Source organism: Athene noctua, chromosome 2 (genome assembly GCF_965140245.1).
Source record: "Athene noctua chromosome 2, bAthNoc1.hap1.1, whole genome shotgun sequence".
NCBI lineage: Eukaryota > Metazoa > Chordata > Aves > Strigiformes > Strigidae > Athene > Athene noctua.
Window position 1 is genome coordinate 5248507 of NC_134038.1, and position 19932 is coordinate 5268438.

The window sequence follows — 19932 nt, forward strand, 5'->3', positions numbered from 1 at the left end:
CCCTCCACTGGGTTATAGCTGGGTTTCTGTGGTAGTTTTATCAGGATGACTTTTGCAAATAACTTGTCTGATTTTGTTTTTGTTCCACGTTCTTGTGTTACTTCAGCAGTGATGGATTGAAATTGCAGCAATACTTATAAACTTAGTTTAGCTGTAGTGAGATGAGATGACTTCTTTGCTTTTTAGAAGTGACATAGGGTTTTTTTTTTTAGGCTGAGTAAAGAAAAGCAAAGTTCCCGTCTCCAACCAAGCAGGAATTTATTCTTGAAATAAGCAGTAAAGTTCCAAGATCAGAATAGATTGCTGTAGTTGATCTCATCCCCTGCATGAGTAATTCTGGGTGGTTATTTAGCAGACTGAACAGGAGATTATAAACTCAGAACCTCGCTTTGTTTCTGGAAACTCTTGAGTGATAAAGAGGCTGGAATAGCTCATTTGCAGGATTATCTTTTCACTGGGGATAGCGATATGTAAATAATCTGCCCTACTCACATCTCCAGACTATTCGTGTAACGTGCAGCTTCAACAAATTTGCAGCTCCCTATTTCAAAGCTTCATTCTAAGTATTTTTCAAATGGCAAATATCCAACGTTAATAATCCACATAGCAGAACTGGGAGGAGGCTGCTGTGGGGGCAGCAGTATCACGCTGAACTTCAAACAGTCTTTTTAATAGTCAGAACAGTGGTAAGTAGCAAACTAGTTTTACTACTGTCTTGTACTTTGTTGAAAATGTAGCCTTTTGACCTGAATGTTTAGAAGCTGAGTGAATACTGTCAGATATTTCTGTTTTGCTAAATTAGTTTGCTGAATGTGTTCCTGGTTAGGCTAAAATGTAAGAGCTTGCAGACATAGTATTTTAAATGTTTTTTGATGGCTTTGTTTAAAAAAGAAAAAAAAAATCCCAGTGATCTGAAGCTCTGTTGAGTTTCAGTAAAGAACATTTTCAGTTTGTTTTGAACCTTTGCAGCAGTTCAGTAGAACATTTTCTTGTGAAAAATAAGATTTTGTACAAGTAAGTGCTCGATTTATTGTCTTTGAGGGTTTCTCTGTGTAATTACACATCAAAAGGACTGTTAACATGCAAAAAAAAATTTGTGCAAGATCAACCACAGCTTTCTAAAAACTCAGTGCTGCTTCTGTTGTTAAAAGCACTCTGGTAATTCTACAGAAGTATTTCTTCCCGACACTGGTTTTCAGAAACCTAACCAATATAAGTAAAAGAAATCTGTGTTTCGGTGCTCAATCCCTTTGTCAAATAGTGTTCATTAGTCTAAAAAAGTGACACCTCTGGGGAGAGGTTTGTTAGTCATTGAAGTGGAGTTTTACTTAAATATAATACGTTTTTCTTAGTACAATACTGGAGGAAGAGAAGCTGCAGCAAGAAGAACGAATGAGAATGGAATCCAGGCGACAAGTCACAGTATCCTGGGACTCAGGAGGATCAGATGAAGCTCCTCCCAAGGTAGCCAAGACTGCAAATTATATGTGTTTAAAAAACAAACAGATTCTTCCATTTATTTCTTCAAAGCCTCCTTTGACGGGTTTGTTCAAACAACAGAATTCTGGCCAGTTTTGTCATCATCTGCTCATACTTGCCTGAAATGACCCATCTCTGCTTGAACTGTTACTAGAACTAGAACCATGCTGTAATATCGCACTAACAGTTTTCTGTTTCTTCTTGTTTAACTTGTAAAAGACTACCATAGTCGCCACAAAATTGTTTCCTGGTCTTTTATTTTTTTCTTTTCTCTTATATGAAGCATTAGCTTAGTGAGTTCCCAGAGCAGCTTAAAGTTTATCTATAATACATCAGTGAGAGGACAGAAATCTACTAATTGCATTTTCCTCATTCTGGACAGAACATTAGGGATTTGTTTCCAAGGAACTTACGTCTTTGAGTTTACACTTAATTTTGTTGCTAATATTACATGTCTGTCCTGTTTGGATGTTGCTGATGTGTTCTGCAGCTGGGGTAGTCTAATCTCACCAGTTGCCGAGCACTCTCTTCTCTCAGTAACTTGTCTGCTTCTCACTGGTCTTATTTTGCACCTTGAGCTTGTATTTTGAAGAATTTAATTTTGTGCTGTCACTACTGTAATGTGGAGTATTACCTGTGTCCTGATCAGTTTGTGATTAATTCCTGTAGCTGTATATGCAAGCTCTGGTGCTGATGATTTCAGTAGTCTTTGTGTGGTACCTTCTGTTGCACACACCCCCCAACAGTCACAGGAAGGCAACTTACTTTTATTTTTTTGTTTCCTCATACCCAGGTTGTTGCCTGGTAGATTTCCAAGCTTGGTTGTGCATTTTGATAGCTTTATGGCAACCAAGAAATACGGGCAGTGGAACTGTGGCTTTCATTTCAGAATTAAAAACAGCAAACAATCCATCAACCCGTTTAGTCCTCTGAGATTAACTATCAGGATTGTGTGTATATATAAACAGACAATGTTCCAAGTTACAGAAGCAGATAAACTGCATAAATTGGAACAAAATGCTACTTAATTATTACAACCTTGTTTGAAGAATTTGTTTAGTCTTGAAGCTTTGGGGCTAATCCAAATAGAGTAAGTACCTTTTACTAATGCAATGTATGAGCTACACCATATTAGAAATTACCATCATTAGGGATTTGGGTGTGATGTATAAACTGAAACACTTGACAAAAGATGTGTTAAGACTGAAATTACTGCTACCACTGCATGTTTCTTTTGAGGGGGTCAGTATGTCCTCACTGTATATGGGATGCAGGCGTTGGTTAGGGTTTGTTTTTCTTACAGTATTTCTGTGTAAAATATGGATGTGCATAAGAGATTTTAAGTATCTTTTAAGTTATTACCTGATTTTCTAATGGTGACAACTGATTTTTTTTTTTTCCTTCCAGCAATTCATTATAAAAGTTTCGGGTGTTTATAGGTCTTAAACTCCATTTCATTTATAGCATTAAATTCCTACACATTCTCAAATAATTCACGGATATCACAATTTGTATGATGAAATTACTTGCATCTCACTGTGATTTCCATTGGAAACCTAAGAAAGAAAATTTCCTAGTGCAGAATGATAATGACATTTTTCATAAAGCGATGATAAAATTCTGCAATCTCAAAGTACTGTGGTGGTTGCCTTTAACTGCCAGAAGGACCGAAGGAGCCCATTTGCAGAATGATGAGGTTTGGTGGTTTTCTTCCCTCTTTGATTGATTTTTCTCCTCCTGAAACACTCAGCAGCACTGTTCCTCATCAAAAAAACCCACCCAAATATACCTTTGGAGGTTAATATCAAACAAAGTAACAGAGTGTTTCTGCTTGGAAGATAAAATTATGTTGTTCGGAGCAACATTTTCCAACATTACTTCTTTTAGTAGTGTGAAATTTCTATAGCTATTGTGGCAAAAGGGTGATCTGTTCAATGTGTGCAGAAAACCAGGCTCCTTTTCATGCAATTTTTTGTAATAGTGCTGTCCAAATTTCTGGTGACTTTTCACATGTATTTCTGTGTTTATACATCTTGTGTTGTTGCCCTTCTCCTGAAGGGGTAAAGCAAGAAAGACTCTGGATAGCTGTTCTTTAGCTGTCCTTTCTAATAGGAGCTAGTTCTGTCTGGTTCTTTTGTTGGCTGGGAATGCATTGCAAAACAAAGCATGGATAATGAAGCGACTGTGGAGTTCAGAATATGATCAAAAGCACCTTCCATGTTGAGGCAATTAGTTACACAGAAGTTAATTATCAGAACTAACTTTAGTCCTCAGAATAACACATGGAAATATTCATGCTAAACAAATCAGTTTGATTTGTGTTCTGACTGAAACAAAAGAATTTACTTTTGGGAACCGTCACAAAAGCAACAAATAGCAAAACTTTATGTACTTCAGATCATGAACTTGGAAACAATGCTATTTTTGCACCTGGAAACTTGATTTAAAAATTATGTTCTTAGCTGATGTCCTCTCTAGAGTTAAACAGCAAAGAGTGGGTCATTTAGTGCAAACAGTTAAATATACACAAAGAATTCAGAGATCAAGCATTATTTATTGACATACCTAGCAAATGATTCAGTTGCATCCATTTCTAAGCAGAAATGGAGGAAAAGTTGATTTTAGTTGTTCCAAAAAAAATGTTACCCATTTTAGAATATTTATTTCAGGGTATTTTTTGAGCTTGCTTTTGTGATGCAGAACCTGTAAGTGTTTGTCTCACCAAAGAGTAATTTTCTGGTTTTAGTTTTCTGTTTCTAAAGAGACTAAAAATTCCTTTACCTTTACAGCCCAGCAGACCTGGTTACCCCAGTCCGAGATCCAGTGAAGGGTTTTATCCAAGTCCACAGCATATGGTACAGCCAAATCATTACCAGGTATTACATTTAATACTGTGCATGTATTTTTTCAAATTGGGGTTTATAACTCAGTTGTGGCTGGTGGGATTGATTCACTTCTTATGCGATTTAGTTTCATTGAGTTCTGTTAAATGGTTTCTTGTTTTACATCAACAAACCCCAAACTGAGCCTGCTAGGTTTACTCCAGATGACAAAAATTTTTGTATTTGATACGGTGCTCAAATTCCTAAAAACTGCAACGAAACACATCAGAGATTTTCATATTTATTGAAGGAATGTGGTGTTCATGTCGACATTTGCGCTGAGCTATGAAATTATTTGCCTTATAAAATGGCATTAACTGGTGGGCTTTCCTTGGACTTAGGGATACTCTGATCCCTGATGTTTCTCTGAAACATTTTTATTTTCTGTTGGCTGACAGCCACCGTTAAATCTACCACGTTGTATACTCACACGTTTTGCTTTTCTTCCTAACACTGCTGAAGAAATTTTTTTTTAAAAGTTTGTCACGAAAGTACTTTAAGCATTCTTGGGGCTGTTCAAAGCTACAGCCATATACAGCAGTCTCGGTCAAGACTTTTGTTTTCCATGGAGAGGGGGAGGTTTTTACTGTTTTAATGAGTACTTCAGACCCATTAAAACTACTTTGATTTTCCTGTGGTGAAGTTCTCAGGCTGCACAGCTAAGCACATTAATTACATGCTGTCACTCAAGACTTCAGCTTGTAACATACACTAGGAGGTACATTTTTATATGGCTCGTAGGGTGATGTTTGCAGGCTCCTAGTAACTGGAATATAAGCTCTGCGTGTGTAACTCTTACCAGTGTATCAGCAGATTTATTTTTGTTCATCAGAGGGCTTTGATGTTCTTGACTGGAGAGGTTAAAATACACTTTCTAATGCTGCTGTTCTGATAGGCATTGACAAATAATTACAGTTATCCTCAAAAGCTACAGTTATATTTTGATGTATTTTTTAATATAGTTATCCTCAAGTAGTTATATTATGGTAAGCATCCTCAAAGACTTAAAAAAACAGGCTTGTGTCATTTATTGGCTTGGCTTCCTTCTTCAGATGTTGCTTCCCCTCCTTCCTCTCAGTGACTGCTTGAATTGAGTCATTTCTGTGCTCTCATATTTGCTCCCTTGGGGAGGGGAAACTATTAATTATGGGGAAGCATAAGTCTTATTAATATAACTTCTTTTTTGTCTTCCCACCCCCCTTGCTCCCCCCCCACCCAAGGTATCTGGCTACCCTGGTTCTCATGGGATACCAGCCATGGCAGGCAGCATTTATCCTGGGCAGGCTTCTCTCTTGGATCAAGCTGATTCCTGGAACCATCGGCCTCAGGAAATATCAGTATGGCAACCAAACATGGAGGTAGTGTGAACTGACACATCTGGTGTTGCGTGCTGTGCAGTAAATAGACTTTTTTATTTAGGTACATCTGGAGATTATTGCAGGAAAACTAAGTGTTTCTATGGTAATTTCTAAATTGCCTTTCTGCAGTGGATTGGGAGTTATGTGTAAATTATTTTTGAAACAAATCCTTCTATGTGAGAATGAGCAAAAAGTGTACTCTTTACACAAATTCTTGATGAAGTTATTACTACTAGCTAAGTGAGTGAGTGATAGCAAATATTTTGCATTTGTTAAAAGAAGGCTTTACTGAAACTTATGCTGTTAATAGATACAGGAACATTCATGTAAAAATACATAATGTCATTACTGTTTAAAAATACCTCTCGTGGGAGATATCCAGCATAGTTTAAGTATCTGAGGCTTGTCTGTAACTTAACCAGAACAGAAAATGAAGCAGTCTGCGAAACTGTTCTTGAGTTGTATGTTAGGTGCTTTTCAGCCTGTCATGATTTCACAGACCTGCTGCTAGAAGCATCAAATTAATTCCCCCTTTAAACTGCCATCATTTTTTCTCTGTTTTCCTCCAGTATTTTATACTTTATTCGTCTTATTTTATCCTTCCACAAAGATGAACTTTGTGCATCTTCTGTCTTATATCTCTTTCCTCTCTAGCCAGTGCTCTATTCCCTGTGCCTCTGATGAACATTTAAGTGATAACTGAGGCTTACCCTTAAATACAGATGAGCAGCTACGTGTCCAAGTCTTCGACTCACCTCTGCTTACTCTTGGTTGATTTGGCTATTGCAGCTTGCTGCCGTGCTGGCTGTTGTTCTCACTGTATGTGGTTGAGGCTTGTAGTCCCAGGAAGTTCAACGTCCCTGTAGATTATTGACTCTAGAAGCAATTTAGTCTTAACTGTGTCGTGCTTGAATAAAGTGTTGGTGGAAACATGTGAATGCTTTGCGTGTGTTTGTAATATTAAGTTACAGCCAAATTTTTCACAAAAAAAGTTTGTTACTAAAAACAATCCAGTGATTTTTTTGTTACCAAATTTCCCTTGGCTTTTTTAAAAATACTAATTTATACACTACTTGCTAATGATTTCCAGGCAGCATTGGGATATGGTATATGGAGTATTGCTTAAGACATGCATACAAACTTGTTCAAAAATCCATTAAAAGTGTTTTTGTGACAAGCTTTGCAAGTGTCAGCTAAAACTGAAAAGCATATATTTTTTTGCGTAAGAATGTATCTTGCAGCTTTTAACAACTGGATAGTTACATTATTGCTCAATACCAAGAAAAGGACATCTATTTTTGTTGTCCAGCTTAAATGAAGTGTAATATATGAAGTTACAATGTTGCTGAAAAACAAACCAGGATTTTTCAAATCTTCTTGGTTCCAGTGATTAGGAGCAAATCAGATAAAATGTCTCCAGTTGGAAAGAGTTTGTTCTCATGGTCTGCTTCAGTTTATAAGGAGTTGAAGGAACTCTGCTTGAGTGCTGGTTTTGCATTTAGGCTTTAAAAAATCTATTATTTTATAATCTTACAAATTATTGCAGCTCTTTATACAAATTTTAAGTTGTGAGACTGAATAAACTTGCTCTGTTTTGTAGGATTCAGGCACTTTGGACATAAGAGGAATGGGGCAGGTTCTACCCACACATCTCATGGAGGAGAGATTGATACGACAACAACAAGAGATGGAAGAAGACCAGCGCTGGCTTGAAAAAGAGGAACGATTCCTGGTAATACTTTGTTTCATAGTGCTTCTTCATTTGTTCTGATTTTCTTCTTTTTTTATTGCAGCTTGATAAAACTGGTCACTTCTGTGAAACGAGAATATTTACTGAACACAGGAGTCACTACTAAAATGCAGATTTGGAAACAGTTTTTAAATCAAGTGTTCGGCTAGTCTTGTATTTCAAATACTTAAACAGCTGTGGTTTTTAGCGACTCTCACTTTATCTAGTTGAGTATCTGTGTGGGGGAAGTTGCGGGTATAATTCTGTGCCAATCTGGAGATTGCCTGTTTGCTCTTAAGGAGATAGATCTGTGCATACCTTACCCCTAAAAAAGGGGTAGCTATCAGCTGTCTAAGAACCCTGACTGTAGTAAGAGTTGGAAGCAGTCTTGCACTGGAGATACAATAAGACATATTAGTGGGAAGAAATTATTTAAGAGAGAACTCTGCGAGATGGCCAAGAAGCTGTGAACATCGCCGGGAGGAGCAAGAAGTGCATTACTAATGGGATCTTCTGTTTCTCTGCAGTTCCATGTTTTCATGTTGTCAGTGTCACTGGTGTATGTTTTTAGTTCAACTTCGGCTTTCCACTTGTCAAAATTTAAGTTCTGTGTTAAAATTCTCCTACTGAAGACTGATAGCTGCAGATGCAGCTGAAGCTGGTAGTAGCATTTGCCTCTGTACAGGCTCTGCTGGGAAGCCTGTGGGTGCGTGAGCCTCATTTGATGGTGGATGATTTACAGCAGTGTGGTGTGGGTTGTGACAAATGTTAGTCACATGTTCGGTCTTAAGCGTGTTTCAAGGAATGTTTTGGGTTGGAAATTTTTTATGTTTTACATAGTTACAAAACATGCCTGCATAAATGCAGGTGACATGGGTTTGTTACAGGAGGTAAGTTTGAATAAATATACTCTATATTTAAAGCAAGTGTTTTCTGTAAGAGTTCTCTGCACTGTCTAGAGTTGGTCTCCAGGAAAATCTTAGCTGTACAGATAAATAATTTTTACTTTAGACACCAAACTTGCTGATCGTGATTGTCTCACAGACCTTGAAACAGTCTTCGTGATCTTGAAGCCAGGACATTGGGTTCCTTGAAAACAAGAATTTCTGCTTTATTCTATAGGAAGCCAATGGGTGGGAATGGAGAGCAAGATCTTGTACGTAGATGGTGTCACCAAGACCTTACTCCTTGCCAGTTGAATTGTCTTAGTCTCTCAGGGGTTTAGTTATGTATCGTACTCAAAACTGTTCAGAACAGCTGACAGCTGTGAAGACAACCAAGGTAGGATGAAACTCCACTAGCTCTTGAGAGTTACTGATAGGTACTGCCATGCCCAGTACGTGTTCTGGACAGGTTGTGCCAGAGTTAAGATATTAAAGGATACTGCAGCTTGCTTTTGTCTGGTTTCCTTGTAAGTGCACTTGGGAATTTGCGGTTTGCCATTGGATGACTGTAAAGAAACCACTCTATCCAGATTGCTTTCTCCAGTTTATTGCAAGCTGAAGAGTGGGAGGGGAAAGGAAAATTCGTTCCCTAATTTGGGCATTAGCTTTTTCAGTCTTGGATGGCACCAGTTGCCTGTGACTTTCACAAGCCCAGGAGGTCAAATTGATCCCATTGTCAGTTAAAACTTGCAAGATGGTCAGGAACTTTTTGAGGAATCAATATGCTGATTGAGAATGAGGTACTGTGGTTTCAGGTGGCAGTAGATTGTGTGGGAACTTTCTGCAAAAAACTTTCTGACCTTTCTGAACTTTTTGGCTTTTTCTGCCAGATAATTATTATATAAGTCATTTAATTATTATACAAATAATAACTTGTAGTGTTACTGTGTTTTAATCCCATATCTGGACCATTAGTATGTTTACCGTACCCCAAATTGCTGCTTGAGGGGGGATTTGCTGATTGTTTGTTTTGATCTAGAATACATCCTTAGCATATGTTTGGAAAAGAATTATTTTGTTTTCATTATGTGTTAGTTTTTGTTGTGAAGAGACACCATCTCTGTTGCCACCCCCTACTCAGAGGAGAACTATCACCGATGAGCTGGTGAGCAGCCGTACAGCTCTGCAGCTTTGCCAGAGCTGGATTTGGTTGCTGTAAAGCCTTAGAGGGTTGAAAGTGACAAAAAACAGAGAAAGTTTGAGTGGAAGTAAGCATTAACTTAAATGGCCAAAATGAGGAATTGGAATCCATAGGAGACATCAGTTCTTTTTCTTTCTGTGCTAACAGTTTGACTATACAGACTTTGGGGTTTATACTTAATGCCTGTTACAGATTTATACACTGTGTCAAAAGCTGAACAAGCTAATGATAACCACAGGGTATCTTTGAACCCATAGCAGGATGTGTCAGAGGAATATTCTGTTTGTAGATGATTGTTTCTTGGAAAAGGGATGTGCTTTTCTAGGTTTAACTCCAAAGAAATCTAGATGGTAGAAAAGTCATTGTGGGGAGTCATGCTTGGAGGCCTTGCAGATCTCCCGAAGGATATCCACAATTCATACATGAGAGTCCAAACACAGGTCCCGCGTAGAAATAATTCATGTATTACACACACATGCTTCTTGGCCCATGTCCTCTAGTGAGTGACTAGTGATGTTTCTTCTCCTGGGAGAAGTGCCTTCTCTCATTTCACTGCAGGTGATTTAGAGAGGAGAAGCAACTTTCTCAAAATTGATGTCATGTCTCTCACTTGCTTCAAGACGCCTTTCTGCTCTAATCTAATAAAATGATTTGCTGGAGTCTGGCTCTGCCTTGCCTTCTATAGGCAGGTTTCAGAAGAATATTCTTCCTTTTGAGCGCAGAGAACAATAGAGAGGGTAGAGCCAGGTTTTAATTTTTAACTTGTGTAACCAGAGAGTGTAGTGTTCTCAGTTTAAACTGGCTACTTTCAAAAGCAGCTCTGTTTACACAGTCTTCAGACTCCTGCATATCTCACTTCTGCTATTGAGAATTGGACTCACAGGAGAGCAACTGCAACTCATTTAAGACACTGCAACAAGAAGAAAAATCCTCAGTGGGGTTTCTGTTAGTACAGTTGTTTTTTTTTTTCCCTAGAGTAATACCAGCTTGCTCATGACTTGAAATATATTGCTGCTTCTACAGGGAAAAAATACAACTCAAAGCATGTTACTACAAGTATAAACAGCACTGATGCTGTGTGTGCTAGACGAGACACCCCAGATGAAGAATTAAATTGCAGTAGCATTGAAATGGAAATTTGCCAGTCTTCAGAGAGGTTGTTATCAGTGTGAGCAGTTTGCCTGAAACTGGTCCTTTGAGAACATGTGACTAGTCAATACTTGAGATAGAAATTCTGTTTGCAAGCTGCAGCCGTAACACAATCCAGAATTCTGAAATTCTGCTGTGAAAAGAGGAAACAAAGAGATCTCTCTTCATGGGAAGCTTCTGAATGAAAGTAAATCTCTTGTATAAATACTGAAAAGAAGTGTTTCATTTTAAATTGTACCAAGTTGCACACCAGTCTGGTAGCTTTACTGGACACTGATTAAACTTGTAGGCTTTCATGCTGTCTTGATAAAAGTGCTTTGGTTATCAGCATCTCCGGGAAGGAGAACAGACATCTCTGAATTATTTTTGAGAAAGCTAAAGTGAAAACTAAGCATTTCTGCACTTTAAGCTTGATGCAAGTACAGAAGATGTTTCTCTGTCCAGGGCATATGCAGGTGGATGGGTGAGATGGCTGCAGTACAAACACATTATGTCAGACAAGTGGATGTCTGTTTTGCTGCCTGTGTAAGGAATCTTAGTTCTTTTTAGGTGCTGCAGTCCTGAGGACTGGAGTTTTTCACTCACCATTTATATATCCTGTAATGTTTAGACTCAGCAGACAAGCAAAATCACAAGAGATTAATGAAGTTCTCATTCTGCACTTTCTGCAGAGTTGTTTTTTGACCATACAGGTATTTCAAAAACCAAAAGTGACAAAGATTAATCAAGATTTTACTCGTGCATAGTGCATAGAAGCAGAACGAACAGCCTCCATCCCCAAAAATAGTGCCCCACAATTGTGACTGGCCCTTCTGCTGCTGGCACTTGCAGCTCACTGTAACTAAAAGATCTGGCCCATTACCCTGCAGCCTGGCACGCATGCTGCCATACTTGCACTTATGTCCAACATGATGGCTTTCCTTTACAGTATTTATTCACACAGAAAATCAGCCCATGAGGATCAGATTACTTCAATAGGACCACAGCATGTGTATGTTTAATCTTCCAGCCCTGACTCCTTGTCTGTAGAATTAATTTGAAAGCAAATCAATTAATTCATTGTGTTAAAATAATTTTTAAAGGCCCCCCGGGGATACTTTTATTTGTGGGTTTTGACAGAAGTTTGGAACTGCCAAAAACTATCCTGATTTTTTTTTTATTGCTTCTAGGAGAGAGTGGTACCTTTAGTATTTTAATATAGAGTTTGACCCAAAAGGAGAATCACCTGTAACCACAGATAGGAAACCAGTGGTGGTGATGATGCCATGAGAGAGCTTGCTGAACTGGTAGCTATTTAGTTTGCTTTGCAGAAGTTGTGGGAAAGCAGCTGTGTGGTTCTGTGTCTTTTCAAAGTGACCTTTGAAGTTCAGCAGTGTAGTGAAGTTAGTGATTTCTGTGGTGTAACTTTTGACAGTCGTTATCTCTGAACATTTTGCAGAACGTTTTTCTTTTGGACCTGTTTAATGACCTGCTTCCTCATTTACATTTAGTTTCCAGTTTGAACCTTTCTTCTGTGGCTGTATTGATGGTACGTGGCATTGGTTTTAATCATATAAAATAATGATATAGATGTGCGTGCCTTTTACTAATTCTTCAGCAGACAGAGCAGTGTTAAAATGTGTAGCCCTTTCCTGTGATAGGCTAAGAAGAAATAACTCACATAGTTTTCTTATCGTGTTTGGTTTGGGTTTTTTTCTGAAATTCCCACATCGTTGTGGTTTTGTTCTATTTTGACACTGAGAACTGCAATTCAAATATAATTGATGTGAACTGTTGCTAAAATAAGATTTTAATTTTTAGCCTGAGAAAATCCCACCAAGACATTACAATTTGGCATGTCTTGCGAATGCCAAGACTTACATGTTCTTTTATTAGTGAGTGAGCAGAAATACTGGAAATAAAGTTGATTATATTCCAGTTTGTCAACATATGTATCCTGTCTGAAAAGTCCTTATGACGTTTCCAAAGATTTTAGATCAGTAGACTACTTACTAGAAAAAAATCCATTTGCTTCTCAAGGGTCTTGATTTTCTGCAAGATAAATATTTGTTAAAATATAGTTCTTCCCTAAAATAGTATCTGTAATGAAGATAATGGTAAGTGGAAAAGACTTTTCTTAAACATGCATTTTAGTTTAGTACAGTTAGTGCTTTCACAAAAAAAATTTCAGAGCACCACAGTTTGTGTGCTTGAGAAGTCCTGTCATACTATGGGTATGAGACACATTTGAAGATGATCCGTCATCAAGTCATTCACTGTTTAGCTTCAAGGCTTGAAAAACATAATCACAGACGGCAACTTTTTCAGGTAAAGCTGAATCATAAATCTCCAGTTTCCCAAAGGCTTCATTTTCTGAAACAGTCTTATGCTGCACAGGAGTGTTAAGCAAGGCCTTTGTAGATACACAGTCTTACTAGCTACCTTCAACCTGGGAGCTTCACAACCAAGTGGATGTCTTGAGGGTTCTCCCCACTCCAGCTCATCTTCCTGTTGTATATACACCCTCAATACGATCGTGCTCCAACAAGTGCCAGAAGTGTTCTCTGTAAATGCACACGTGCAGAGCACCACTTTCCAGCCCCTTTCGGTGCCTCTCAGGCAGGATCCTTCCCTGTCCAGCCAAGAGGCTCTGTTATCTACTGGTACACCCAGTACCAGGATGGGAGAATCACTTGGAGGAGTCTCTGCGGTTTTTGAGGGCTGCCGTGGAGGTACAGGGCCATAGCAGGGACTGGAAAGATAGAAGAGGGTGCTTTGGGGCTGTAAAATGGTGTGTAAAGTACAGAACGGGTCAGTTTTGGTGTGAGGCTTATTTTTGAGCTAAAGAATATTGCATTAAACACATCGGAAGCATCTCAAGTATTAAAAATTCAGTAATGCATTGCTACGTAATTCAGCATGGGGAGCTAAAATGAAAGCTCTTTCCATTGTAGAAGCGTAAGAATTGCTGCTAAATATTTCAAAATACAGTGGGAGTTTGATCTTAGATACCACCTTTACTGTAAAATAGTTTGTCTTTTGAAATTTCCATAGTTTGTCTTTACTGTTAAAGAGTTTGTCTTTTGAAATTTCCATATCTTCACAAATAACTAATATTTACCAAAGTGGGAGTTGTTAGAATTTATTGGAGCACACTCAAGTCACTAGAAATGTAATTGGGCCTCTTAGTCGTTGGACACAAAAGTGTGTTGAAATTTCTCTGTTGTTCCTCGTGTTCCTAACTATCCAAGTTTTGATGGGGCAGAAGGAGGAAAACGTTTGAAGAAGTTGAAAAGGGCTTGCATTTACGTACTACTAAGGATTTTCTGTCCTTATTCCTAAGATGTAAATATGCGGATCACCAAGATGCAGGTGGCTTGTGCAGCTGCACAGACTGCCCGCGGACCCTCTGGTTTGCTATTACCTGTTGGCGTTTGGTATCTTCATTTTCAGATCAAGTTCTTGGAGATGCCAGTGCCTTCCATGGCGTCGCTTCCATCAGGGTGGTCAGCAGGACTCTGTATTTTTGTTGGCGCTGTGTGAAGCCAGTGTTCGTCAAGTTAATAATGTAATTTAGACTCCAGCTAGGTGGTTTTATGCTGTTCATGTGCATGATGTCCTGAAGTTCACTGATACACTGCACCTTTGCTGCTGGTGGCAACCTGGGTAATTGAATTGTTGCTGTGATGTGAGGAGGTAGAATCGGACATTTAGAGAGTTTAGATGATGAAAGGGAGGACCTTGTTAGACAAGGAGGGGAGGAGATGTCTGTTAATCTGTTAATTTAACTTTTTTCTTGCAATACTAGAAAAAAAAAATCTGTTAGTTGGACTAGTGTGTATTTTTGTGCTTCTGAATCTTTTAAAGTGCTTGATATTTCATTATCTTTGGAGTCTGGTTTGCGGTGCATTTCTGGAATCATAAATTGTTAAAGATGCAAAGACCCCTGTGATAAAGCAGTCTTTGACTATTTCCAAATACTTTGGCCACTTCCTTGGCTAGAAAAGAACGTGATACGAAAGGAAATTGTGAACATCAGTGCAACAGAAATGTAGTTAGTTGTATGCTTAGTTAAACAAGGATAGCTATTTGCTTTAGCTTAAAAACATGAGAATCATGACTTTAGGTATCTAATGAAGTATCTAACATACCCATATCAAGTGAGACTTTAATCAGAAAAAGATCCTTCATCATAATAAAGAGAATAAACTGGAGATCTGACAGTGGTAGGTTTCATCTTAAAATTTGTCACAAATTCCTAGAGAAGCATGGGGAAATCGCCTCAGTTCTTCCTGTTTAAGATGGGGTTAAATATTTCCCTGTCTAGTATGATTTGTCTATTTTTAATCTGCACGTTCTTTCAGGCAGCGACTGTTTCTGACTGTGCCTCAGTCTGCAAAGAATGAATGATAATCCAAAGTATAAGCCCTTCTGACACACCACCAGCACAACTGGGGTATTTTTAATGACAAAAGATCAATATTAGTGTATCTTTGCGAGTTCTATCTGCTCTGCTGGATTTTTGGGGTTATTAGCAGGATATGCGAGTTGGAATTATTCTTTAGTGCTTTTTAGAAAGAAAGAAGGGATCTGGAGTAGCTTTAAACAAGAAATGGATATATTTATCCCCTGAAACTGACCCTGAAAGAACATGGGGTTGGTTTAGTTACAGTCAGTATTCACACGCCTACATTTCTCTAAATAAAAAATTTTCCTTCTCATGCCGTGTGTGTCCCATTTTATGTGTATATATATGTATACAGATATATGAAGGAAGTTGTATTTACATTGATGTAGATAAGCATTTTATCCAGTTTCATTAACTCCTCATCTCATCTAGTAGAAGAGTGAATTGAACAGATAAAGATCCTCTTCGGTTTTATATACCCTCATTAGTGCAGTAGAAAACCACTCTCAATTTTGCTGAACTTGTGTCTTCACATCAGTGTTAACGTTTGTTTCACATCTACTCTTCCTTTGTCTTTCCATGTAATTAGCATTGTTCTTGAAGAATAAGTGTAACATACCTGGATTTGCTGGAGAGATGAGAAAAATGTGTGGAAAAAAATCGGTGTGGTCTTTTTTACTTTAAGCAACCAAGCCCTGGGTTCCTATACCTCGCTTCAAGTACATAAGAGAGAAATACATTTGTTGCTTGTATCAGGAGAATAGTGCATCTGGATGTCTTTATTAGCTCTCTGTATCCAAATGCAGTGTTTAAAGAGCTCCAGTAATTGGCCCTGTTTGCAGACTTGGAGAGGGAGCCAAGTACATATAAGCTGTCCTCGGGCAGGAAGTGGGAATTAATGCGCAGCGTTTCTCATCCCATGGTTTAAATTTTGCTGTTGGGAAGCAGTTATTTTAAAAAAAAACAAAAAACAACGCCAACTTTTGCTGCCTTTGAAAAAAATTAAAATGCAGGTTTTCCAATGTTGTGTTAGGGAAATGGTACTATCAATATTTATAATAAGCATTTTTACACATGCGCTGAGAACGGGTGGTTGAGAAGCAGTCGAGAAGGCTGCCAGGAGTTTCAGTAGCTCCAGTTGCAGACGCGCGTAGTTGCAGCAGCGGGGGTGTATAGACTGGAATAAAATGACATCTGTATTTGTCAGTGTGAATTTTTTAACAGTATTTTCCTGTCTTTAAAAATGATTTTAAGCTTAGGTCGCATGAATCGATAAGCAGAGTATGGAATGAAATCTTTAATTTTTGTTTTAGAAACCCGACGTGCGGCTCTCCCGAAGCAGCATCGACCGGGAGGATGGAGGTCTCCAGGGTCCAGTAAGTATGTGTGGGATCTTTTCATCTCCCAACTTTCTCCTGTTCCCTGGTAGAACATGCTGTACGCTGTCTTGAATATGGGAGGTGATTTAAAGTTTTTGCTAAATGTTTCCACTATTATTACATGGTTCTACAACTTTCCAAGAGGCTCAGATTCTGTGGGAACAGCAGCCGTGGCAAATGTGTTCATGCACCAGTTTAGGGGATTTGGGGTTTGTTGTAGTTTTTTTTCCCCTTGAAGCTGCTATTGAAACAAATACTAAAATGTTTCCACAGATACGTTGCAATAATTGTTAAATGTTCACGTGCTATAATTGGGCCTTTTATTTAAAAATGTGGATAGTTTTCTGAAAGTTCTGTCAACAGGAAGCAGGATTAAAATAACTTTTTTGGTTGTTTTAAATATCTGAAGGGTTTTCTTTCAAGGAATGTAAATGTTACTGCTGTATTACCCAGAAATCTGTTTGGGGCAAATGATCCGCTATGAAACAAATGGAATAAACCCCACAGCCATTCATTTATTGCCAGACAACAGCTGCAGCTGTGGTATTCTTTCTTACTGGCTTAACTGCTGTCTGTTTAGCTAAAAACGTCTCTCCAATTGTTTAATTGCCATTGGAGTCTGAATCATCCTTATTGATGGGGGGGTTAGGCGAGGGACTGTTAATGATAGAAGCCTGATGCTTCGTCTACTGTTTGTCCCCAGAGATCACCTTTAAAGTGAAGTTAATGTTCTGAATTCACTTTCCTAGTTCATTTGGGATGTGATTGCAAACTCCTAGTTTGGCTTCGGTATTTCTTCACTACCTAAGAATTTAGGGACTCTTCCTGCAATTGCAGCCAAAATGCAATCATGAGTGAGTACATTAATGACACACTGCAGCGTGGTCTCTAGAGGCATCCATGTCTGGAAGCTGCTGAATTTTTTTCCATTAAATTGGAGAAGACTATTAGCTATTGCTATGTCTTTGCTATTTTGCCTCTTTATGTAGGAGCAAGTAAAGTATCACTGCATTTTGTGCTGCTCCTGAAGATGCTTTGAGCTAACTGGGAGATTTTAAGTCATGCCAGAGGTTTGATTGAGGTGGCTCTTGGTGGCAACGGGTTTAAACTACAGCTTCTTGCAGCCAGATAGTTTCTCTGACTGCTGCTTGATTGCAGCATGACTGCCTGGGGTTAGAATAAAAAATACAACACCCAGATCCCAAATTGCTTGTAGGGGTAGTTCTGTCGTGCCAGACAAGGTACCACAATTTCACACCCCATTTGAAAGAGCATGAAGAAAACACACAGTGGTCATTGACTAAATGAGTTTTAAAAGAGACTCTAATTCTTAACAACTCAATTTCTGGTTGCAGAATTTGATTTTGCATTTTTATACTTCTTAATACCTTCAGAACTTAACTCTGACTGACTTCATTTGCAGTGGGAAATGTTTGTTACTTCTCTGAGTCAATCTCAGTTTCTCAAAATGGTAAGAAATAGGCAGTGGTCTTTTCTAGGAGAAACTAGGATTAAATAATTGCCTAACATTACACAGAGATTTCAGTCATGAGGACAGAATCCAGTTCACTGAAGTCATTTACATCTTCCCCACAAAGTAACTTTTTCTTTGATTAGTCGTTGTGGCGCTTGGAAGGGTGTAGAGCAGAAAGCACAGCGGCTCTGATTCCTGTTCAGGGCAGCAGCAGTTCAGGGACACTGGGAGGGAGGAGAAGTAATACATGATCCTGTTCTTGGGTAGGATGGTACAAATGAACAGTTATCATATGCATTTAGTAGTTCCCAACTGATGAGCACGTGGCTGTATAATTTTGTGCAGATTGTTTTGACATATATTTTTAATATGCAATTTTCTGGAAGTAAATATGCAAGAATTGTTTTAGTGGAATTTTAGTTTCCTTCCTCTTTTCCTCCCTTCTCTCTCCCAGGGTTATTAGATTTGAAATATTTAGGTTTAACAACACAAATCAAAGTTAATGACATGACTGATGGTGCTGGCAGAAAGCAGATGGTTTTTTCTAGCTATAGAGGATGGCCGTAGGGTAGTGTGTGAGATGATCAGCCAGTGGGTTTCGGAGGTATTTGGTGGCAGCAGAATAGTTTCAGGGCTTGAAATCTTTGATTTCTACTCATTGCTCCTGAAAGCGAAGTTTGATTTTTTTTATTTTTTTTATTTTTTTTTTTTCCAAGTCTGTGGTTGCAGACTTGGAGTAGGCAGGACAAACATGCTCACTTATTTCTAGCTATCACATTTCTGCTCTAAATCATTAAGTTGATGGAATATCCTCTGTGAAACTTAAGAAAACTTCATATTTCTCCCTATGCAATACATTCTTTTGCACCCTTACTTTCTGAAAGTTGTGCTTCTTGCCAGTTTTCCATCGTAAACTGATAGAAATTAGCTTAAAGTAGAGAGCTAGTGTGGGAATTTTCGGTTCATGCAGTTAAAATTTGGCAAAGTTTTGAGCAGCTGAAAGCAGGCCTCAGGCAACCTTGGCCATAGGAGGCATTGTCGGATCTGCCTGTAATTTTAAAACCATAACATGAATTTCTAAAAAAGTTAGGCTGAAGCTTTGAATAAATACTGAACTACTGGAGTATCCCTCCAGTTTGTTAATGGAAAGATGAGTCAGTTGTGAAGGCATGAGCTGCTCAGAAGTTCAGTTCGGAGGATCTCCTGCAAACTTTCTGGGTGCTGTTGGGCAAGGTGCTTGGTATCCTCACAGCTGTCTAGCACTGAAATGAGGTGGCAGTGGAGTTAGAAGCTAGGGAATAGTAAGTGTACTGCTATTATCCCTGTTACCTGGGTGTGTTTCTGAAAACAGAGAATGTGAGACGTTCAAAACCAGTTGCTTTAAAAGGTCAGAAAAGAAAGCTAATGAATTAACATTCTTACGTGGTCATTTATGTGATAGCATTATCCAGAGCTGAAGGTGAATTGAAGCAAATACTGTGTTTTCATCCCACTAAAAGTGAACCATAAGCAGTCTGAATGTCATCTTCAAAGTGTTGAAAAAGCAGCTTCCTTAGGTCTGACCTTGTCCGACTTTGCAGAAAATGGTCTTTATTTTATAAATTTCTTTTTGAGATGCTTCAGTACTAGACCTATTAAATTCTAACTGCCTTCAGTGTTTTTACTTTGCAATGGAAACTCCCTTATACAGATATGCTTGCATGAAATGTGACTGTTGGGATTGTAAGGGTTTTAATGACATGACGACTGCAAGTTGTTGTAGAGTATTAATTTGGCAGTGACCAAACAGATTTCCATCTTCCATAGAATCACAGAATATCTCAAGTTGGAAGGGACCCATAAGAATCGATGAGTCCAACTCCCTGCTCAAATCCAGTTCGTCAACTGGATTGGTGACCTTGTCATAAAAGGAAACTAAGTTGGTTAAGCAGGACTTTCCCCTTGTGAGTCTGTGCTGGCTGTGACCACTGACTCTGTTGTTTCTCAGGTGTTTTTCAATAATTCCCAGAA

The 19932-nt window shown here is 38.5% G+C and overlaps 1 protein-coding gene across 16 annotated transcripts in view; it reads left to right on the plus strand.

Annotated features, from left to right (window-relative positions):
- The window catches only part of PTK2 (protein tyrosine kinase 2), a 227170-nt gene that overhangs the window by 194156 nt on the left and 13082 nt on the right, over positions 1-19932 (plus strand). For 15 of the 16 annotated variants that reach the window (XM_074898370.1, XM_074898371.1, XM_074898373.1 and 12 more), the window contains 5 exons: positions 1353-1464; positions 4269-4355; positions 5582-5719; positions 7320-7451; positions 16383-16445. In XM_074898370.1, coding sequence (XP_074754471.1) covers positions 1353-1464; positions 4269-4355; positions 5582-5719; positions 7320-7451; positions 16383-16445 — 532 coding nt within the window. The remainder of the gene's footprint in view (positions 1-1352; positions 1465-4268; positions 4356-5581; positions 5720-7319; positions 7452-16382; positions 16446-19932) is intronic. The other variant, XM_074898374.1, reaches the window with a different exon arrangement.